A 24,332-nucleotide genomic window follows, 5' to 3' on the forward strand; every position below is an offset into this window, starting at 1 on the left:
CTCCACCCAGAGTGAACTTGAGGTGGGAAAGAATCATGCTTGTTACAGGAACTGAATGTTATAGGAACTACAGTTGTGGAGATACAGCAAGTGGTAAATATAGTTAGAAAGGTAGGCAGGGGTCAGTCCTGCCAGGCACTTTAGAAGGCAATAGTAAAAAAATATGATTTGATCTCCAAATGGTTTTTAAGCATTTTCTAAATGACCTGGACTGGTATGTGGCGAATGGGTTGTAGGGGCAAGAGTGGAAGCAGAGAGGTTGGTTAAGAGGCCAGTACAGTAGTCCAGGTGAGAGATATTGGGAACTAAAGACTCACTGAATATTAAAGAGATTTAAGATATATTTTGGAGGAAACATTTGTGACTTACTAATAGACTGGATGTGGGAGATGAAAGAAAAAAAAGATTTGCAAGTGAAACTTTGGGGGATAATGGATATTTTCATTGTCTTGGTTATGGAGATGTGTATACATATATCAAAACATCAAATTTGTACATTTAAAGCATGTACAGTTTATTGCATGTCAATTATAGCTCATTGAAGCTGTTAACATTTTTTGAAGGTTCTGGCTTAGCAAAAAATCATCTATCTTAGGTGGATGGTGGTGCAGTTTATTGAGATGGGGTAGGAGTGGGTTAAGTAGGTGATATAGGTATTTAAAACCATGGAAATAGCCCGTCCAGTGTTGCTCAGTGGTCGAGTGACGACGTATGAATCAGGAGGTCACGGTTCAGTTTGATTCCTGGTCAGGGCACATACCTGGGATGTGGGCTTCTATTCCCAGTGTAGGGCGTGCAGGAGGCGGCTGATCAATGATTGTAATCATGGATGTTTTTATCTCCCTCTCCCTTCCTCTCTGATATTAATAAAAATATATTAAAAAATCCACATGGAAATAGATGAAATTTTGGTTAATGTAACAAATCCTATGACACAGAGTAAGGGAATGTTAGAGAATGGAGGTAGGTAAACAGTTCCTAAGAACAATGGTCTTTAAACTTCAGTTTAACCCTAGATAATTTATCAGCTAAAATAAATCTCATTTCCTGTATCATATGCTGTTTCTGGCTATTTGTCTTAATTTTTTAGAGTTGGGCCTTTGAATTTGGTAAATATCTTTCAATGGCTTTAGTAATTGTTATTTAAATATTGAAACTTTTATTATAAGGGAATGGATTATCTTGTTTTAGGAATAACGTGGCTGCTTAGTCAATATTGTCAACTTTGCATATAAACTTCTTTATACTGTAAGAAGACATAGAAGAGGGAAAATAATTCTTACAGTTTAATATAATTTATAGTTTAGATGTAGTTTAATAAAGAACTTTATAGTTTGCTGTCTGATATACCATCAAAAACACTTGTAGTGTACTCAAGCATATAATTTTAAAAAACTATGAATTGTCACCCTATAGGAGCTAATATTTTTACCAAAGATGGCTCACACTCATCAGGATTTTGAAATCATTGGAAAGGTGTTAGCTGCTCTTATAATTGGCAGCCACATAAAAGGGGAAACCTGTATTTGGGCTTTAAATGACCCCCATTTCCCTCCCTGACAGCATTTTCTAATAGCAGAGCTATTGGAGTGTTAGTTTTGCATGACATGTTTTGCAGACAAAATAAGTCATCAGTCATTCAGGTGATTCAAATCATGCTGATTTCATGTTCTCTTTCTTCCAGATGTCATCATTGCCAAGAAGAGCAAAACTAAAGGTCCAGCCTGCAGTACCCATAGATGAATTTTCTTCCTTCTCTGAGTTGTAAGCATATTGTGTTCTTTTTATGGGGGTAGGGAGGGTGGGAGAATGGTGTATATTTTAGGGAATTAATTCATTCTTTCACTAACTTCTAAGTCATTTGGATTGAAGAAGGCTGTGCTTTTTTTCAATCATTCATGCAACAGATATTTATTAAATTCATGCTTTGTCCCAGGTTCTGTTTCAGTATTCGTACTGTTGAACAAGGAGAAAGAAAGTAATGAACTAAACGTTTAAAAATACATATATTTTTATTGGTTTCAGAGAGGAAGGAAGAAGGAGGAAGGGATAGAAACATCAATGATGAGAGAGAATCATTGATTGGCTGCCGCCTGCACACCCCACACCAGGGAACGAGCTCACAACTGGCCATGTGCCCTGAATCAGAATCAGACCGTAACCTCCTGGTTCATAGGTTAATGTTCAACCACTGAGCCATACCAGACAACAAACTAAGAATTTAACAATATTTACACTATAATGTAAGCTTCATGAGAGCAAGGAATTTTTAAATACAGGTGGGGCAAAAGTAAGTTTACAGTTGCTCATATGGAAAATAATACAATAATTAATAAATAACAATACAAGAATAAACTCTGTGTTTCACATACAACTACAAATCTACTTTTGCCCCACCCTGTATTGCTTTAGAGCAAGGTTTCTCAACCTCTACACCATTGATCAGATAATTCTTTGCTGTGGGGGACCCTCCTGTGAGGACAAAATTGTCCCCAGTTGAGAACTTCTGCTTTAGAGCACCACAGTAGGTGCCCTGAAGAAAGGACCAATTAATGTTAGACATTAATAGTACTGTAAGGAAACATAAAAGAGGACGAGATAAGAGAGCATGGTGAATGGTTGGAGTGGGAGACATTTTGGTTATAGTAGTTGGGAAAGTTCTTTTGGAGTGTGTGGCAAGAGATCTAAAAGATTTGGGAGTGCAATTTGCAAAGATCTGAGGAATAGATGGATGTTCCAAGTTGAGGGGACAGCAAATGTGACAACCCTGAGGCAGGAATGAGCTTGGAGTGTTCAGGGAACAGCAAGACCAGAGTCACCAAGGCAGAGAGGGACTGGAAGTGAGATTAAAATGGGTGAGAAGTGGTTTGATTTGGTGTATATTTTAAAGATAGAATAGACAGGAATTGGGGAAGACTGGAGGAGGATCAGGTGTGAGGGTGGTGAAATCAGGAGATCTGTTTGGGGCTTGGTAAGTTTGAGATGATTGCTAGACAGTGAGTGAAAGTGGGCAATCTCTTGAGTTTAGGTCAAGTTGGAGACATAAAATTGAGATTCCTTTATATTCAGCTATAGGGTGAGATAAGGTCATCTAGTAAAAAGTGTAGAGAGCAGAGAGCTGAGGACTAAGTCTGAGAGGATCCCAACATTGAAAGGTTGTGGAGAGGAGGGTGAGCAAGCAAAGGGTCTAAGGCAGTGGTTGGCAAACTCATTAGTCAACAGAGCCAAACATCAACAGTACAACAATTGAAATTTCTTTTGAGAGTCAATTTTTTTAAACTTAAACTTCTAACACCACTTCTTCAAAATAGACTCGCCCAGGCTGTGGTATTTTGTGGAAGAGCCACACTGAAGGGGCCAAAGAGCCGCATGTGGCTCGCGAGCCGCAGTTTGCCGACCATGGGTCTAAGGAGTAGTTGCCAGGGAAGCAGGAGGAAACTAGAGGAGCAGTGTCCGTTAGGTGTGAAAGACGTGCTCTAAGGAGTGAGTGCCTGGTGCTGCCGAGAGGTCAAGTGTGCGTAGGAATGAGCGTTGACTAGCTGTCTTAGAACTGCCTCATGTATAATAAAATAATACCTGTACTGAGTTTCTCTTCCTAATAAATGAAGTCATTCAGCTCAGTTTGTACTGGCATGAAGAACAGAACCCTGGTTTTCTGATTCCTTGGTTTTCTAAATCTCACTCTTTTAATTCAACTGTTAATGTGCTATGTCACTTTAATGCTTTTCGGTGTTATTTATTTATTTTTGACTGCTCTTAGGCTTTAGTTAGTGTCTGCCTCTGAAGATAACTCACCTAGAGACCATCAGTAGCTTCACCTATCGTAACTATGCTTTCCTAGGGCATAATTTAGCTAAGCAGTCATCCAATCATGCTTTGCCTCTAGGCAGAACTTAAACATTAAAAAAGCCAAACATCTCTATTCACTAATCAGTGAAGGAAGTAGATATCCTTCCTGCCAATATTTACCTTTCACATTGTGGGAAGAAATAAAATTAACTGGATTGACGGAGCATGGTGCTCCTTTACCAAAGTTCACATGCTGCTTTTGCTCTGCTGTTGCTATGAGTTTGATTCTTGAGTTGTTAGAAATGTTCTATAGCTGCACCTGATCCCTTTTCATCAGGAAACAAATCCATTCTGTGAAAGGAAAAAAAGGATTAAGTAAAAATAGTTGGAGCTCTGCCAGCATAGATCAGTGGTTGAGCATTAACCTATGAACCAGGAGGTCATGGTTCGATTTCTGGTCAGGGCACATGCCGGGGTTGTGGGCTCGATCCCCAGTGTGGGGTGTGCAGGAGGCAGCCAATCAATGAGTCTGTCACCATTGATGTTTCTCTTTCTCTCTCCTCCTTTTCTCTCTGAAATCAATTAAGAAAAAAAAAAAGACACATCTTATTGCTTCCCACTCTGGAAGGTCTGGGAGTGCAAAAAACAAAACAACAAAAAACAAACAAACAAAAAAATCACAACAAAAACAAAATAGTTGGAAGGGTCTTGGTAGTGGCTTTTTATGTAATTGAGTGTGCTTCCTAGAGTCATTTCCCACTCCTTATATGGTTTGAATAACCTAATACAATTTAAATGAATACAGTTAATACTTAGGCAATTATTTAAGTGCTTTTCACTGTTAAAATGGAAAACCTCACAGTGACTATGGTGTGACATGCTCCAGTACATTGCTGACTGTAATAAATGACTTCCTGTGTCTTGATTGTATGTGTGTATATAGTTGTCTGTTAGGTGAGAGGTGACTAAAGAGACCTGTGATTTACAGCATTTCGGGGGCTATTTTTACATTGGTCTCTGATTAACTCTTGTTTCAATTTTTAGTAATATCTGTTCATAGCTGGTGCTCATATCACTTTATTTTATATTAAACACCACATACCTTATTCTTTTTTTAAGATGTATGTTTGTCTTTTTGTGGAATTTTTTTTTTTTTTTTTACTTTGACATTTGGCTTCATTTTTCCTGCAACTTTTCTGTCAATTTACTCCTAGATCATCTGCCTCTGAAGAAGATGACAAGGAAGATAGTGCCTGGGAGCCCCAAAAGAAAGTCCCCAGAAACCCTAAACAACCTGTTTGCAAGGAATCCAAACGGAAGAGGGTGCCCCGGGGGAAGAAGAATACCCTAACGACCAGTGATGGCTCGGCAGGCGTGGTTGTTAAGGAGCTGGTAGGTCTGTTAGCTGGACACAGGGCCACTGCAGTGCTTTCCTAACTGGTGATGTTACTATCTCCTTATTTAGTCCCCAAATGAGTGCCAGGTCTCATTCCTTCACACCTGAGCTATCACTTGGGCACATATATGGTGGGGGCTGTGCATCAAGTTGTCTCTGGACGTGTGTGGACTGCTTTGCAAACTCCTGACACTACCCTGCTGTCACACTTTCTTCTGTCCTGTATTCATCTGCATAAATTGGTGGCAGGTGTAGCCTGTTGCCTTTTATCAGTGTGTGTTACTCTTTTCTCTCTAAATGGTTGATTTTTTTCACCCTCCCCCTTGGTCCCCACCTTCTATCCCTCGGACGCTGTGCCGCCACTGCGGCAGGCGGGCGTCTGTCCCCCTTGGGAAGGAAGCGATGCCTGTGAGAGCGAGACAAACCCTTGTGTCGAGGGCTGACTTTCAATAGATCACAACGAGGGAGCTGCTCTGCTACATATGAAACCCCGACCCAGAAGCAGGTTGTCTACGAATGGTTTAGCGCCAGGTTCCCCACGAACGTGCGTTGCGTGAAGGGCGTGGGGGCGGCCCCCTTTCCGGCTGCACCCCATTTCCCAGGACGAAGGGCTCTCTGCACCGGACCCCAGTCCTGACATGCGCGGCGGAGCACGCCATGCCACAGCGGCATGGCGGTTGGGTGCGATGGCCCGCTGGCGGGGACGGCAGGGGACCAGCTATCCGAGGAAATGGTTGATTTTTTATTGCAAATTTTAAATCTTGGTTTTTCTGTCTTTGTTGATGTATCCTTTAGTCATTTTTTAAATTAACCTTTTTATTTCTAGATAATTTCACATACAGTTGTAAAAAATATACAGAGATAATATGTGCCCTTCATCCAGTTTTCCCCAATGGTAACATCTAGGAAAATATTACAATGAGGATTTGACGGTTATAAAACCCACTCAACTTATTTAGACTTCCCCAGTTTTCTTTGTATTCATTTATGTGTGCGAGTATGTGTATATTTAGTTCTGTGAAGTTTAATCATGTGTAGGTGTGTGTATCCACTACACAGATCCTTGTGGTTCCATCACCACAAAGACCTAGTGTTGCTCATTTATAGCCACACCCAGCTTCTTCCCACCCTTCCTTTCCTTCATCTCCTCCCTGCCCCCAATTTCTGACTTCTGGCAACCACTAGTTTGTTTAAGAATGTTATATAAATATAATCATACTAGAGGCCCGGTGCATGAAATTCATGCACAGGAGTGGGGGGGTCCCTCAGCCCGACCTCTGGCTCCTAACCGCTCACCTGCCTGCTTGATCCCCCTAACTGCCCTCCCCTGCTGGCCTGGTCACCCCTAACTGCCCTCCCCTGCCGGCCTGTTCACCCCAATTAACTTTTATTTTAATGTTATCCCCTTCACACACAATTGTATTTGACTTCCTTATTGGCTTCTTCCTCTCACACAACTTTTCTCTCTCCTTTATGTAACACTTTTTCCTACTGACTCATCTTTTATAAACTTTCCTTTCCTCCTTATTTCCTACTTCCGTTCCATCATCCTTTTTGCCATCTTTCTCCTACCCTCCCTCCCTCCCCACATTCCTTCTGTCCTTTATCTTTACTCCTGCCCCCCCTCCCCTTTTCCTTCCTTCCCTCCTTAATTTTTTTCTTTACTTCCTCCCTGGGACCTGCTTTGCTCCCTCCCCCATTTCTTCCTTCTTCCCATTCCTTTTAAGCTCTACTGGCTCCCCTTTAAAAATGTTCTTCCCTCCCTCTTTCTCTCTCATCTTACCTTTCCCATACATTCTTCTTACTTCCACTGTTTTAATATCTATCTACCTGCCTAATTATTCACTATCATTTATCTTTTTTCTTTTCTGACTCCTACTTTTAAAATCTGTCCCCAGTACACAACTATACTTGATTTTCATTATAGCTCCTACAGTTCACTCATACATCCTCTTTCCTTCTTTAACTCTGCTCTCTACTGACTCCTTTATAAAGTTCTTCCCTCCTTTCCTCCCTCCCTTCTTAAAGCTTCCGTTCGGGGGGGCGTTAACCCCTAGCCCAGGGCTCAGCCCCAGCCAGTGTTTGCTGCCTCCCCTTCCCCGGCCTCCCTGCCGCCATCCTGCTCCCATTCCCTGCCCGGGACACCCGGCCCAGTGAGGGTGGCTGAGGCCTGCGCGGCTCAGATGCTGCTGCTGCCATGAAGCAGGAGCGCCTCTGCCCAGAAGGCCTCAGACCGTCCACCACTCCGTCCTGGACCCGTGGGTGCCTCCCCGCCAACAGCCTGCGCGGGGGGTGGGGGGTGGGGGGGGGCACCGCCCTTCTCCATCTGGGCAGGGCTTCTGCCCAGCCCCTCTCTAGGTGCACCTGCTCTCTCCCCCTTCCTCCCCCCCGCACTGTTGCCACCCCTTCCTGCGTGGAGCCCCGCGATTCCTTCCCTTTTCCATTCCTGCATCTTTTTCTTATTCCCTCTCTGTATTTCTGTTTCTCTTCTCGGCCTGTCTGCATGCAGGCCTGCCTTCCTCTCCCTCTCCTTTCTTATGCCCTCCTATCGTATCCTATCCTACCCTGGGCCTTGCAGCTGCCTGAGCAGAGGGCAGGGACGCAGCCTGCTGATCTGGTTGTGACGTGACGTTGTAACGGATAATTTGCATATTTCTCTATTATTAGTATAGATAGTGTCTAACTTTTTGAGATTGCCCCCCCCAACATAATGTTGAGATTCTTCCAAGTTATTGTGTGAATAATTTGTTCCTTTTCATTGCTGAGTAATATTTCATAGTAATTGGTTTTTATCTTCTAATTATCGTGTGTTTTCTTTGTGATTTGATAGAATAGTTCTGTGCTTATTGCTGATGTTGATTTGGAAGACAGAAAAAATAAATTGGATACTATACAGACTATGAAAACAGCAAAGACAAAACGGAAAAATTCAGCTCAGTCACCTTCGGCTCCAAGAACCAAAAAGCTGAAAGTTGATGAAGAAACCAACAAAGCCAGCAACTTCAAGAGTGAGAGTAACAGTACAGAGACACCATCCACAAGTACCCTGTGGGAAGGGGCATGCAAGAAGGAAGAGGATGAAGATGACTGTATATCTGGTCAGTCCCCTTTAAAGAAAATAAAGACTGAATCATGTCCTCAGGGCCAGCCTGTCAGGTTTCCAGCTAATGCCAGCAATGTTATAGAGGAGGCGGAAATGAACTGGGACATAGTACAGGTATGTGCAGCCTTTTTTTTCTATTTTAGTTCAGTTGATTCCTTTCCTTTTGACTAGCATAAGAGTGTCAGTGGCCAAGGGAAGGGTTGGGTGTTTTCTCGTTTTGGTTTGTCAGTAATTTCAGGAGGCTTTGGTCACTGGTTCTTTTCCTGGGTATGCTGCGTTGTATCATAGCTTGTTGTCGTCAGCTCTTTAGCTAAGAGCTGTGACCTCAGGCAAGGGATGTCTCTAGTGAACATTTGCTATATAGAGAGTATACTAACAGATTGGGCCCTTAAAGGTTCATTGTTAAGTTTTTGCTTTGAATTTGGACTGTATTTCTCTATAAAGCCGTGCAAGTGATTGGGTCATTGGCCGTCGTACATCTATTTAATGCAGTGTAATGTTGTAATATACTATGACCAAGACCTAGCAGTTTCAAAAGGAAAATTCTGTTTGAATTCCAACTTGTGGTACCATAATTCAGGGGAAGTCGGATTTATCCCAGTTTCTTTTGCTGCTTTGGGGATGGTAGAGAAGAACTGACCTTAAACAGTGATTCTCAACCTTTTTGTTTGCCCCAACACAGTCTGAGAACATTTCACATAATAATAGCATTGCCCCTCAGGGTACCTTGGGGGTGACCTCCTTCCCTGTTGTCTGTCCTGGGATTCTGATGTGCACTCCTTTCCCGGCTGTGCATTGCTGCTCTAGAGCCAGGACCTCTGCTGGATCCTACTACTACTCAGTCTGGGAAACTTTAGGTGTGATTTACATTTTGGGGTTTAAAAAAATTTAACCAGATGTAGTCATCTTTGTCTAACCTTGAATTAACTTTTACAGACAATTCTTGTGGTATGTGTGGTTTTCCTTTCCTATGCCTTTTTATTCCCCCATAAACAGGAGAAACTCCCCAGTTTTGTGGGAGAGAAAATAATTTCACCATAGCACTGCATTCCTGCTTTCAAAATTGATTGAGAACAGGGTCAAGTGTTGGGGAAATGGCGACTGAGAAGAATGAGAGTCAGTGATGCCATGTTGGTTGGGAAGGCCTGGAACAATTAAATGCCTATAATCTGCGTATTACCTGCTATAAAGCAAAATGTACGTCCAAGGTCTCTGGGGAAATCCTGAAAAGTACCTAGTTAGTTAGGAGTGGTCAGTGGAAATTACTTGTATAGAAATTATTAATTATTACTAACTAGAGGCCCAATGCATTAAATTCGTGCAAGAGTAGGCCTTCCTTCCCCCAGCTGCCGGCACCGGCTTCCCTCTGGCACCTGGGACCCGGGCTTCCTCGCAGCCCTGGCTTCATCCGTCTGGTCTAATTAGCATATGATGCTTTTATTATTATAGATTGAACATGTGAGAAATGGCATTTTTATTCCCTTCATTTTGTGTGATAATCTCCATGAACCCTGACGACCATAACACCTGATCCTCCCCCCCCCACCCCATCTTCAAGGCATGTTTCCCAAATCTGAAAAGTTCACTGTTCTCTCAGGAACATCACTGTTTTGTTTGGGGAGGGAAAACTGCATTGCCTGTACTTGACTTATTTATAGGCTTCACATATAAACATAGTGTCTATTTACTAATCAGGGATTAGAGATCACTGAGCCAGAGAACCTGCTCCTTTTCAGGCCTGTCCCCCAAGCTGCAAATGTGGGGTTGCCACCAGAAACTAGTTTTTGTCAAAGTACATTATATTATTATGCAAATATGTTGTGAATACCCTGAGCATTATAAGAATTTGAAGAGGTGACTAGCTGCAAGCAGTTTCTGAGAAAATCAAATGCTTCAAAGTGGTGATTGATATTATATGTCTCTTTCTTTTGAGGGTGTAGGGGTAGGGGAGTGGAGCAGCCATATGTAATATTTTTGCAAAGTTTGTAAATTAAGAAGGAAGAGCAAGCAAAACCTCTTCATTAGCTATTTACCCCTTTCTTGCAACAGCGGATGTGTGATTATATGGGTGAAGAAGGCTGTGGGATGACAAAATTGGGGAAAGAAGTGGGACAGGAAGGAGGTGAGCTGAGTTGGCTTTCTCTCTGCAGTTCTGCATGTAAGCACAGCATCACTCATTAGGTCAAACTGTTTATTCCAGGATGAATTAAGTAAAACAAAGTTTTTGTTACTAATATATAGCTGGTAGTTTTAAAAAACAATTTTGAAGTATACATACAGAAAATTGTAGTTAATGTATACAGTTTATGAATGTTCAAAAGTGTCATCATATATCCAGCTTCCAGATCAATAAACAGAACATTAACAGCACCCTGGAATCTCCCTTCATAACCTTTTCTAATCCCCAATGCCCTCTCCTGTAACCACTCTGATCTCTAACAGCATAGATTAGTTTTTCCTTTTGCAGTCTTTAAGAAAACTTTCTCTGTCTGATAAGTGATCCAATAAAATGAATACATAAGGGTAAAAAGAATAGCAGGAATTAACAGCTTTCAGAAGGAATGTATTTAATTGCTGGTTTTTGGAATGATGTTGAATAGAACATTATCAATTCTACTCATTAGAGTGTCATTTAATTTCAGTATTCTTTTAAATTGTAGATGCTGCCTAAGGCTGATTAAGGCTCTAGTTTATTAACTGATGCCTAGATTTTATTTATTTTTTAAACTGAAGCAATGAGACTATAGACTTGAAGGAGTAAATCTCTGGACACTGGGAGGATGCCATTTTGTTAAAGGTTTTAGGCACTACAGGGGCAGTATGAAGGCACCATGTCTTACTTCACTGCAGTAGGATTCAGGAAGAGAAGTAAAGGCAATTGATTAATTTGTGTTTTTGCCTGAAAAGAAAATCATCTTGCTTTGTACACAATCAAATTTTTGAAAGGGTACTATACTAGTAGCTTGGAGGACTAGGCAATTAACTTCCTTGGGCCTCAATTTTTGTATTTATAAAATAAGAATAGTAATAGTACCGCTTATATAGTTTAAATGACTTCATATTGAATATGTAAAAGTGTTTAGAATATAACAAACCCTATATAGGTGCTAGTTTAGAATATAATAAGTCTTATAATGAAGCATCCATCTTATATAAAAACTGCTGTTTGAAATTTTAACCCTGCTATTTGGCTTCTGTAAATGCTTGTCTGCTTAAATAATAAGGAAAATAAGACTACTCCCACTTCAGAGAGGCCATTAAACCTTCCCCGGATGAAGTTATCAGTGCTGGCACCAGGCCAGCTCTTTGGTTGAGGTCTCAAGTCCCCAGCACATAGGGGCTCTTTAAGAACTTGCAAAGGGGGCCGGAAACACCCCATATTTGGGAGACAAAGAAGGTAAAAACATATAAACAGGGAAAGTTCCTCCATGTTGGGGTCCAGAATTTGAGAGACATTTTCCTCTGGGCCCACGCGTAATAATAAATGTAACTCCATCTCTCTAAGTGTTGCTTGGTTCTTCTCCGGTTTTCTGTAACAATATAGGTGTTAGTTTAAAACACTTCACAAAAAGTACCTCTCTATTTAAATCTTACAGGGGAAAAAAATCTCAAGACTGCCTTCTTTTTTACTTAACTCTCATTCTTATCTACCAGTTAACTATACAAATTATTAAAGTAATAAAAGTATGAATGGTTTAAAAGTAAGAAACTACAGTAGTTCTCTGCCTTACTCCTACCCATCCTTAAGGCTTGCTCTCTACTTTTAACTCTTAAACATTTCTTTGTTGTTAGCCTCATTTTTCCTAAAATATAGATGGATCCAGAGTTTCTGAATCAGTCGATCTGGAGTGGGGCTCAATAATTTTCATTTCTAAGAAGTTCCCAGATGATGCATGTGCTTCTACTTTGGGATCACACATTGTGAACCACTGCTCTAGTCCACAAATCTCATTGACTCGGAGGGGTTACAGGCTATTGATTCAACAGCTGAAACCAAGTAATGAGCAGGTCAGTCATTGAGTGGCTTAATAGTGGCCATAGGCTAAAGTTCAAACTCTTTACAGAATTCACCATTCACCTTTTCATTTTTTCACCTCAAGATCGCCACCACTTGTACATTTTAGCATTGCTGGACGTATAGCAACTTAAAAAATGTGCCCAGGTTTCTCATCAGTGCCTTTTGATATGCTAGTCTCTCATCCTGGAATTCCTGCCCCCATTTGGCTGCCTCATTTTCTTGTTGCTTTTCCATACTTTAGAGGTTTCTACCTTCCCTATGCTCTTAAAACAATCAGTATATGCTTCTGTCAGAGTACAAATCACACTGTAGTTTAGCTGCTACCCTGTCTGCTGTTAGTGTAACCGGACAAACAGTGGGTCCGTGCTGCCTGTCACTATTCAAGCCAATTAAGCAGAGACAGGGTTGACTCATATATGAGCATTTATTCCAATATTGCAGGCAGTATGAGAAGCAGCAGGTCATCCACAAAAATCTGCTCTCTCCAGTCCACCATAAGCTAGCTTCTTATGTAGATAAAAGTACAAAGGAAAGGAGGCAGAAGGGCAAATGGGCAGTTTACAATATGCAAAAGGACTGGGAATCTTCCAAGAACTTAGTGATATGCAAGGGCTGGAGTTACATGGGGAAATAGCCAAAGGGTAGGACAAATGGGCAGTTAACAGGTAAGCAAACTGGAGATTTGCAAAGGCCTGCAGGTATGCAAAAAGGGCTGGGGATCTTCAAAGGGCTGGTGATTCTGACTTCTGGCTCTGGTTCTGCAACAAAGTTGTTAATCTTTCCATGATAATGGGCAGCTCCAAATGCATCTCCAGGTCAGTTCACAGGTCCCCAGTGCGACTGCCAGCCAGGTTAGAATGTGCTGTCTTTAATAAGAATAAAACAATCATAGTTAACAGAGCATGGTTAATATTTCTTACAATTCTAGCTGGTTCCCTAACATTCTATTTCTGCTCCTTTCATTAGCTTGTGAGCTTGTTGGGAAGAGGGACTTGGTTTTTTATATTTTGATTATCACTGGCTTGGTGTGATTATTGGCACATAATATGAATGTTTAACTAAATTAAGAGAAAAAATTGGATGATTTGGAGGCTCAAAAGTGCTGATTGCTTATATGTAGCTTTATTATTCTTAATTTCAAGGAACAAATTTGCCATAAGTTGCAGCATATACATTCTTTAAAAATTAAAAAAAAAATTGATTTCAGAGAGGAAGGGAGAGGTAGAGAGAGATAGAAACATCAATGATGAGAGAGGATCATTGATCAGCTGCCTCCTGCACAACCCCTACTGGGAATCGAGCCCATAACCCAGGCATGTGCTCTGACCGGAAATCCAACCATGACCTCCTGTTTCCTAGGTCGATGCACAACCACTGAGCCATGCCAGCCAGGCAGCATACACACTCTTAATACATGTAAACCCACAGCCAGTGTATGTGCCCTGACTGGGAATTGAATTGGCGATCTTTCGGCGCTTGGGACTATGCTCAAACAACTGAGCCACACCGGCCAGGGTTGCATTAACGTTTTATCTTCACCTCTAGATTGCTAACTCCTTGAGGACAGCGAAGTTTGGGGCCAAGCTTTGGGAAGGAATTTTAAAACTATGCTGTAGTGGTTGGACTTTTACCAGTAGATAGATAAGAGTCATTGAAGGTTATGATCAGAAGAAGAAAACTTAAAAATAAAGGACTTACTATATCTTTGTTTTAGAAATATAGTCATTAGTAATGTAGAGAGGTTGGATGGAAGGTCTAAAGAACATAAAAACCTGATCTCTGGCTCAGACAAAATATACTTGCAGAAAGGGAGTTCCAGGGGAAGGAACAGGCATTTCAGAAGTTTAGTTTGCTTCTTTGGTGATGGAATAGATGGCTGCGATAGAGAACACACTGTGACATTGAGGACATTGATTAGAGGTCTTTTGGTTGCAATAAGAGAAAAACCCAGTTGAACTAGCTTAAGCAATAAAGAAGATTTATTGACCTGTACCAGTATAACAGGTAAGTTTTATTTATTGACCTGTGTAACAGGAAAGTACACTGAAATACTCTCTTCACGGTTTTCTTTGCACTGTCATCCTCAGCTTCAAGGTTCTATATGTATAAATCGTTTTTCTCCAGAGGAAAAATATCTCGGTCCAGAGTTCTAGCCCAGATCTTGAGCTTCTTGATGGCTGGACCAAGATACAATTAGTCTTTTTTTTTTTTTAAATATATTTTATTGATTTTTTACAGAGAGGAAGGGAGAGGATAGCGAGTCAAAAACATCGATGAGAGAGAGACATCGATCAGCTGCCTCCTGCACACCCCCTACTGGGGATGTGCCCGCAACCAAGGTACATGCCCTTGACTGGAATCGAACCTGGGGCCCTTCAGTCCGCAGGCCAATGCTCTATCCACTGAGCCAAACCGGTTAGGGCGAGATACAATTAGTCTTAATAGTCTCTGGAGTTTAGTCATTTATTTCATCTCCAGTTTTGAAATTCAGTCTATTTTATATATTGACTCGATTTTATTAGCTAGTTGATTATGATACTTCTTTAATGATTTTTCTGTTCTTTCATTTTTTTGGCAGATCTTGTGCATCAAGATTAAAATACTAATAAAACTTAAGGCCTTTTATATTTTACTTTGAACAAATCTGCCTAGGTTTTGAGAAGAGTTACTGAAATTGCATTTCATTCTTTTTCTTCTCTAGGCTGACTTCTCTAAACTATTCTGCTTACATGTACATTGTGCTGAAACTTTTACATGTAGACTTGAGTGTGTTTTTAAAACTTAATTACTTTGAATTTGGAGTGCTATATGTGTATGATACAAAATGCAAAGATACAGATATTTCTATTCTAGCTCTCATCCAACCAGTTACCTTTCCTGAAAGTAAGCCATGTTTCCACTTCTTGTTAATCATTCCAAATCAGTCCATATAGGAGTAGTTGTATGGCATCCTACTCTGTGGGCATATCATAATTTACTTACCAGTTCCCCATTGCAGAATTAGGTTTTGTCAAACTTTACTCTGCTTGAAACAATTCTTTCCCCAAAATCTCTATATAAATGTCCTTTTCAAGAGGAATAAATATATCAGGATAAATTTTTAGGAGTGGGATTAATGCATTAAAGCATTTATGTATTATAAATATTGATAGATGTTGTCAAATTGCTCTTCTCTGAGAGGTTATACCATTGTACTTTCTCACTAGCAGTGATTCAAAGTTCCTTTTCTTGTCACTTACGCCAATACAGTGAATTACCAACTCTTTGATCTTTGTGACCAATCATATCTCATTGAGCCTTATAGAATATAAATGATACAGACTGGTTTCAATTGCATTTTATTAAATTAGTGAAATGACTATTTTATGATTGTCAAATTATATACTTATGTATATACATATTTTTTTTAATGAAAAAAATTTAAACCATAGCAAGTAATTTCTAAGCAATCGGAGAACATTATTTGATGCTGTATTTTAAATTACATATTATAATATAGATTTTTAATATTTAGGATTCTAAATCACTAAGTACACTTAATTTACAGGTTTTATCTGAGAGAACTAATATTGAACCTTGGGTTTGTGGCAACATCATTCGTCTCTTTAATGATGATAATACAATTCCCTTCATTGTACGATATCGAAAAGAACTCATTAATAACCTTGATGCTGATTACTTGAGAGAAGTGCAACAAACACTAGAGGAGTTAAGGTAAGAAACCTGGGAAGAGATAAGCCTAGGGTGAGGGGAAAGAGGGCATGTGAGGAGAAACGGTGAGGAAGTGAATGACAATATATTTCAACAGTTTCAGTGTTTTGTTTTGCATCATTATTATTACCTGGTTATAGTCTATTCTGACAGAGTAAGTCAGTTCTAGTTTACTTACTTAGGGCTGTACAGAGTCCCTCTGCTGGTGTGTTTATGCATAGCTTGGGCATGTATCAAAAAGGTGGTTTTCGATGAAAGTGTGTGCCTAAGAGTTTGACTGTCATCTTTCATAGAAATGATTGTGTACTGCATAATGGCAAAATTAGGACTGCCAGCAGGAAACTCAGGAAAATAAAATTTTGTCTAAATCTTCAACAGCTTGTACAAAACTTCCCTCTTAATACTATAAAGACCCTCAGTGGAAAGTTCTTTGGCAGTATAGAGTTTGGTAGGAAATATGCATATTTTCTTTTTCTATTTTTTTTAGAGGGGATGGTAATTTTATATCGGAATTGTAAGTTTTGCACAGTTATAGAATGGAAAGTACACTTTAAAAATATTATGCCTATGGACTTATTGTAATAACTCAGGAATACACATGTAGAAGCTATAAAGAAGACTGTAAGACTTTGTATTATTCAGTAAAGTTTATGAAAACACTCTTCATCATTCATGCATTTATTTCATGTCTTCTACATGCCAGGTGCCATGTTGTTAGCATATGTTCTTCAAGTCTACAAAAAGAATTTGATTAAAATTTGATATACTACCATTAAGCCATTCTGAAAGTATTAAGGGTTATTTGTACAACAAATCTAATAAGCTTCCTGTGATTTTGGGGGAACTTGCAACTCACTAACCTTTCCACCTCTTTTGTTGAAGTTTTTAATGCCAGGAGAATTAAAATGTTAGTATGTGGAGAGTTATTGTACGTTATTGAATAAAGCTCATTAATAAGCTTGATCCTGATTACTTGAGAGGCAAAAATCACTTAGCCAGCCAACTGAGGGAGTCACTATTAAAAAGTAAATTAAAGAATATGAGTAAAGAAAAGCTTTCTGTATTTTCTCTAAATATGCCTCTTTTCCTTCTATGATGGTCAATAGGACATTGGTCTATTGTCAAAATGACTCTGGTAGGCTCCAGCCCCCAGGCTACCAGGACTGTAAAAGGCATATAGAATATAATCTAAGGACTGCATATACTTCATCTTTAATTTGAAATCTACTGCCTTTTTTTTTCTTTCCATAATTAGATTTAATTTTATTTTTTATCATTTTTATTAATTTGTATTATCTCCCTGCCTTTTGCCCATCATTTTAGCAATAGCATTATTAGGCAGATCATGTAAATAGGAATAGGTAATGAAATAGGATGAAAGTAACAGTAGGATTGTATATTCACAGTGAAAAATTATTATAAAGTGGTAGAACAACAGTGCTTTGCCCTTAGGGGCCCCCCCCCCCCCACCTGTGCATTGATCCCTGTACATTGATTTCTGGGATCAGCTTCTCTCTGAAATTCCAGTTCTTTGTAGTGGAAAACAGTATTTAGAAATCAATTATAAGTGTCAGGTGTACTCGTCTTGAGCAGTGATACCCAATAGCAATGAGTACACCTTTCACCCATAAGTTGGTGTCTAAGTAACATCAATAGTAATTAATGGATTTTGATGCTTATATTATGTAGGAGGAGATTCTTGTTCTAGAAATGCACATAAACTACTTGAATGTGATGACAACTTATTCTCAAATGGTTCAGAGGGGGGAAAAGTACTTTTTACTTTACCTGCAACATTTATGTAAGTTGGAGATAGCTTCAAAGAGAAAGTTTTAACCTATAGGTCTTATATATTACAAAAGTTTTTATTTTCAGGGCTGTTGCTAAGAAGGTTCGTGGTACAATCCAGAAAATTAAGAAGGAGGGAAAGATGTCTGAATGCTTGTTAAGCGCTTTGTTAAACTGTAAAACTTTTGAAGAACTAGAACACGTGGTAAGGAGCCCTTTTTATCTTTTAATGAAAACCTGATTATATTATGATTTAGGTCTATATAAAAAGCTAAAGTCATCAGTCATCATTACTTAACTCAACAAAAGATTTATTCTTTGTTAAATAACTATCAGATGCATATTTGTGCTAGGCACTTGTGTTTACAAAGATGAAGAATACATAGTGCTTGGCTTTAAGGAATTCTCAGTCACATAGGGAAAAGGAGATGAGATTATAGTAGTGTGAAGCTTAAGGAGAATCCTGAGATGAAGGCCTAGTTGTGAGTGTCTTCAGCAAGTATTTGGTATTTAAAACCATGAGAATAGAAGATTTCACTCAAGGGGAGTTGGTGAGGAAGGCAGGTCGGGGTGGACCACTGAGGCCTGGGTGGTGGAAGGGAGAGCTTAAGAAGGAGACATGGAAAGAGTAGTGAAGTATGAGGAGAATCAGATGATGATCCTGTGGAAGACTAGGAAAAACAGTTTCAGAAGGAGGTAAAATAATTAACCATTTGTACGCAAGCGGCAGACCTTTTTAATTAAATTCAAAATATCGTGGCAGTTAACTGGTTAAGTGTAGCAGAGAGATTTGGCAAGATACGGAGGGAAAAAGGTATATTTGGTAATTAGGGGATCCTTATGGATCTTTCTGATATCACTTTGAGCATACTGTATGGAAAGAGAAGTGGTAATGGCGGGTTGAGGAGTGACTGTGGGTTATGAAGTAGAAGCATTGAATGTTGACAGCTTTTAGAGGAGCTTGCTGGAGTTGAGAGGACATTACAGTTCTTGCAGTTCAGGCACTGAGTTTTTAAAATGAGTGAATCTAAACAAACTAATTTTAAGCATACATAAAAGTGTATAGAGTCAAATAAAGAACAACTGTCTTCATGTAGCCAGTATTATCTAATTAATATTAATTAGTCTCTGAAGGAAGATGAAAGGGTTGACATAGGATGACTTTAGCATTCTCACCATGTCCTCTAATTTTGTGTCCTAATTTTAACTCGCTTTTTAAAACTGAATGATGTGGTATGCTTTCTGAATTTTTTTTTCTAGTCAGCTCCATATAAAACTGGGAGCAAAGGCACCAAAGCCCAGAGAGCAAGGCAGTTGGGATTAGAGGAAGCAGCCAGGACACTGCTTGAGAATCCAGGGATGCTCAATCTGCTGTCTTACATTCAACCCAGTGTAAAAGGTACCTGCTTTACTTAAAGAGATCAGCCCTGTTTCTTTTTAAATTTGAAAACGTATATTAAAAAGTTGGTTTAAGTAATAATGACTGTACAAAAAACATAGCATATAAAGAATAAGGAATTCTTAACAAATAAATCCCAATACACTTCTTGCTTAGCCATTCAGCTTTTCTTTTTTGATGAAGTATCTGTTCTAGACTTTTGTCCATTTTTTAATTTTGCTTTTCTTTTTTCTTTTTTTAAATAAATCTTTATTGTTCAGATTATTACAGGTGTTCCTCTTTTCTCCCCCCATAGCTCCCCTCCACCTGATTCCCCACCCCACGCCCTTACCCCCTGCCACTGTCTTCATCCATAGGTGTAAGATTTTTGTCCAATCTCTTCCCGCACCCCTCACAAGAGATTTGTTCCCCCTGAGATTTGTCATTCCACTCCGTTTCTATGTCCCTGATTCTATTATATTCATCAGTCCATTTTGTTCATCAGATTTTCCATTCACTTGATTTTTAGATTCACTTGTTGGTAGGTATGTATTTGTTGTCATTTTGTTGTTCATAATTTTTATCTTTACTTTTTTCTTCTTCTTCCCTTAAAGAATACCCTTCAGCATTTTTTATCCTTATCCAAGAATGTGTTTATTGATTTTTTTTATTTTTATTTAGAGAGAGAGGAAGTGGGACAGAGAGAGAAAGAGAGAGAGAGAGAAGAAGAGGAAGAGAGAAAGAGAGAAACATCCATGTGAAAGAGAAATATATATTGGTTGCCTCCTGTATGCACCCCCACCAGGAATTGAACCTGCAAACTAGGTATGTGTCCTGAAAGGGAATCCAACCTACAACCTTTTGCTCCAGCCAACTAAGCCACTTGGCTAGGGCTGTTTCTCTTTTTCTTACTAATTTATAATCATTTTAAGATACTCTTTTTTTGTATGTACTTTTATTTTTTAAAATTTATCTTTATTATTGAAAGTATTATAGACTAGAGGCCTGATGCATGGAGATTCGTACAAGAATGGGCCTTCCTTTCCCTGACTGCCGGCACCGCCTTCGCTTTGGCCGGAGCTGCCTTTCTGCCTTAGCTCTGGCTCGGAGCTGCCTTTCTGCCTTCCCATGCTGCCCAGAGGCCTGGAGCGGCTGGGGCGGTGAGGAATGCCTGGGTCCCGCCCCCTGCTGCTCGGTGCCTGTGTATGCAAATTAACCTTCCATCTTTGTTGGGTTAATTTGCATACCCACACCTGATTGGCTAGTGGGCGTCACAAAGGTACTGTCAATTTGCATCTTTCTCTTTTATTAGTGTAGATGTCTCCTTTGTTTTTTTCCCATTGACCCCCTCCTCCCCACATCCACCCCTCCCAAGCCTTAGCCACCAGGCGTCCTCAAACTACGGCCCACGGGCCACATGTGGCCCGCCGAGGACATTTATCTGGCCCGCCAGGTGCCGCTGCCTGTCCTGCTTAGCAGCCAACTTGTCCCGGGCCTGCAGCGCGCATAGGAATTTGTTCATAGTTTTTTTTAAAACTATAGTCCGGCCCTCCAACGGTCTGAGGGACAGTGAACTGGCCCCCTGTTTAAAAAGTTTGAGGACCCCTGCTTAGCCACACTATTGTCTGTGTCCATGGGCTATGCATATATGCATATAAGTTCGCTGGTTAATCTCTCCCCACCACCACCTCCACACCCCCACCTTCCCTCTGAAATTCATCAGTCTGTTCCATGATTCTATGTCTCTGGATCTATTTTGTTCATCAGTTTCTTTTTTTAGTTATCTGGGATGCAGATCTTTTCTCCCACTTTGTAACTTCTATTTTTACTTTCTTTATGCTTTATCTTGGTAAATAGAAGGTCTTAGTTTTATTATTGTTAATATATAAATTTTTTCAATTTATTGATCTTTTAAGATATAGTAATTGCTTTTTTTCTTTAAAAAAATAATCCCTTTACATCCTAAGGTTATAAGGATAATAAGGATTCTTCACATTATAAAGATTCTCCTATGTTATCTTTTTTTTTTTTTTAATATATTTTATTGATTTTTTTTACAGAGAGGAAGGGAGAGGGATAGAGAGTTAGAAACATCAATGAGAGAGAAACATCTATCAGCTGCCTCCTGCACACCCCCTACTGGGGATGTGCCCGCAACCAAGGTACATGCCCTTGTCCGGAATCGAACCTGGGACCCTTGAGTCCGCAGGCCGACGCTCTATCCACTGAGCCAAACCGGTCTTGGCACTCCTATGTTATCTTTTAAAACTTTGTCCTATTTCTAAAAATTTATTTAATTATAAAGTCATATCTAGTCTTTGGAAAGAATTTCAACAGTTTCAACGTGCATGAAGAATAAAGTGAAGTCCTCCTCTTACACTTGTGCTCTCCAGGAGTAAAGTGTTTGTCTTTTTTTGAAATGTATCTGCCTGTCCTTTTGTGTGTACGTGTGCATGAGAGAGAGAGGAACAGAGTAAGGCAGAACTATTTCTAAGGAAAACCCAAGGAAAGTGACAACTGACATTTTCAAGATGTGTTGGATTCATTGTCAAAATGAGGGCCTTAGATCAAAGTTTGTTGAATAAGTGGCCTTTTCAGGAGTGCTGATAGGATTTAATGGGGAGAATGATGTTCTGGTGATTCCAACAATCATTCTAGTTTATCTTGGCTGTTGATATTTTAGGCTAGGAGACATAAGTATCTGTAGGGGGCAGTATCTGATAACAGAATCTATAGTATGTATAAAACTGTAGAGAATCACAGCATACCATGATCTCGGTTTTTTAAAAAAATCAGCAAATGTGAGTTTGCAGTTTAATAAATTGAGTATGTGTGTCTGTAAAAATATATATCTGTTCATATACAAATGACACATCTCAATATCTGTTTTGAAAAGGATAATAATCACAAGAAGCAAGTTAATATTATTTGAGTATAGAGATGGGTTGAAATGAGTAAAATTCAAGTTTATTTTTTTTAAATGTGTAGTTTTAGTTGGATTTTTAAAGGGTCGGAACATTTAATAATTTAATAGTAGCTGAGACTGTATAGCCATGTATTAATATTGGTCACAGTGGAGATTGTCTATGGCCAATCATAATATGTCTCAGTAAAACTGAATGCCAAAGCTTTCAGAATGTTAGATGCATAAAGGTTTATTGTTTATTTTAATTTTTCTCTTATGGTTGATTTCCTTTCCTTCTATTTTTTATCTCCTGTGCTACAAGGTTTCCTTAGTTCACACTCATTGAGTTCCTACTGGGTAGGTGTGAAAACCATATCTCTCTTGATTGTCATATATGGTGATGCTTCTGAACTATATGTGATGATGGATACTTGGTGATACTTCTGATGATGGGAATTATTCAGGGCCCAGCACAGTTACAGTACTACTAACATGTTTTTCCATAACATGCTTAATCTTTGGAAATACTAGTACTTCATGAAGTAGGTACTATTACTAGTCCTCTTTTATAGGAAACTGAGGCACAGAAAGGTCAAGTAACTGCCCAGACTCACACATTTGGTAAATGGTGGAATGAGGATTAGACCAGGCAGCTGGCTCCAGAGCTGCATTTTTCTTTCTTTAAAAAAAAAAAAAATATTTTATTGATTTTTTACAGAGAGGAAGGGAGAGGGAGAGAGAGTTAGAAACATCGATGAGAGAGAAACATCAATCAGCTGCCTCCTGCACACGCCCTACTGTGGGGATGTGCCCGCAACCAAGGTACATGCCCTTGACCGGAATCGAACCTGGGACCCTTGAGTCCGCAGGCCAATGCTCTATCCACTGAGCCAAACTGGTCAGAGCCAGAGCTGCATTTTTCACCACTAGGTTATATGGTATATGAAGGTCCTTTGTCATTGCTTTTGAAGACTTGTTTTTGTTGGAGAGGGAAGCTAGTCATTGCCATGATACTTTTGTATCTTAACACATTGTGGACCAGTAGTTTTATTGCTAGCTGTACCCAGTGGCCAGATAAGTTTCTATTGAATGAGTACAAAAAGCGTTTTACATAAATGTTAAAGGCACACTTTAAAATTAAATACCCATTGCATTTTGAAGTTATTTATTATATGTTCTTACAAGCCAATATTTTTTAAAGTATGATACTTTGTAAAATATTGTGTAATATGAAGCGAGAATTCTCGTGATCCGTCTGCAATGTGTTAAGTTTGTCAATTTAAGGTTCTTTTTTACTAGAATAAATTTATTGTGATTTAATAACAATTAAAAAACAATCTGTAGTTCTTGCTTTTGTTTTCTCTTTTGTCTAAAGGGCTTTCGACACTCCAGGACATAGAAACAGGAGTGCAGCATATTTTAGCAGACATGATTGCTAAAGATAAAGAGACACTTGACTTCATAAGAAAATTGTGAGTAATTCTTGTACAGAGTTTTTCTGCTTTGTGGATTCATGTTGTTAAGGGGATGCATGGTTAGTGCTAAGACCAGTGTTCATTAAAAACTTTTTTAACCTGGCTAGTATTGCTCAGTGGTTGATTATCGACCTTTGAACCAGGAGGTCATGGTTCAATTCTTGATCAGGGCACATGTCCAGGTTGAGGGCTCAATCCCCAGTGTGGGGTGTGCAGGAGGCAGCCAATCAATGATTCTCTGTCATCATTGATGTTTCTATCTCTCCTTCTAACTTCCTCTCTGAAATCAATAAAAAAAAAATTTGTTTTAAAACAAACTTTATTTTCAGACTTTTTTTTTTTAAAGTAGTAGAACTCTGTTCAAACAACAGAACCCTAATATGTAAAACAGATAAAAGTAAAGTTGCTTTAATTGAATTCTGAGCAGGGAGCCTGAAACTGAATGCTCATCTTCCTAACATTGAAGCACCTCAGTGGAGGACTTTGAGGAACACTGTTTAAAAACCACTAGGTTACACAAACTATGCGAGAGAGAGATTCATTTTCATTTAGAGTGGGTGGCATTGCTTTTAAACATATTATGCTATAGGAATATAATTTTAAAACATTTCATTTCTAGTGTTTACTGTGATTAGGCTAACAAAACTATTTCATGTCAGGTATGGCTGAAAGTACTGACCTCAAAATGAATTTTAGCTGATGGAGAGCAGCTTATCCATGGTATCACAGTCCCAGTTTGTACGAGATTTTTAAGGCCCTTTGACCTAAA

The 24,332-nt window shown here is 39.4% G+C and overlaps 1 protein-coding gene across 1 annotated transcript in view; it reads left to right on the forward strand.

Moving 5' to 3' along the window:
* SRBD1 (S1 RNA binding domain 1) overlaps positions 1 to 24,332 on the forward strand; it is a 157,662-nt gene that overhangs the window by 1,415 nt on the left and 131,915 nt on the right. Inside the window, exons 2-8 of the mRNA XM_080685582.1 lie at positions 1,685 to 1,764; positions 5,004 to 5,181; positions 8,016 to 8,402; positions 15,854 to 16,020; positions 17,893 to 18,010; positions 19,066 to 19,204; positions 23,464 to 23,560. Coding sequence (XP_080541708.1) covers positions 1,685 to 1,764; positions 5,004 to 5,181; positions 8,016 to 8,402; positions 15,854 to 16,020; positions 17,893 to 18,010; positions 19,066 to 19,204; positions 23,464 to 23,560 — 1,166 coding nt within the window. The remainder of the gene's footprint in view (positions 1 to 1,684; positions 1,765 to 5,003; positions 5,182 to 8,015; positions 8,403 to 15,853; positions 16,021 to 17,892; positions 18,011 to 19,065; positions 19,205 to 23,463; positions 23,561 to 24,332) is intronic.

This window comes from Plecotus auritus, assembly GCF_963455305.1.
Source record: "Plecotus auritus genome assembly, chromosome: 8".
Classification (NCBI taxonomy): Eukaryota; Metazoa; Chordata; class Mammalia; order Chiroptera; family Vespertilionidae; genus Plecotus; species Plecotus auritus.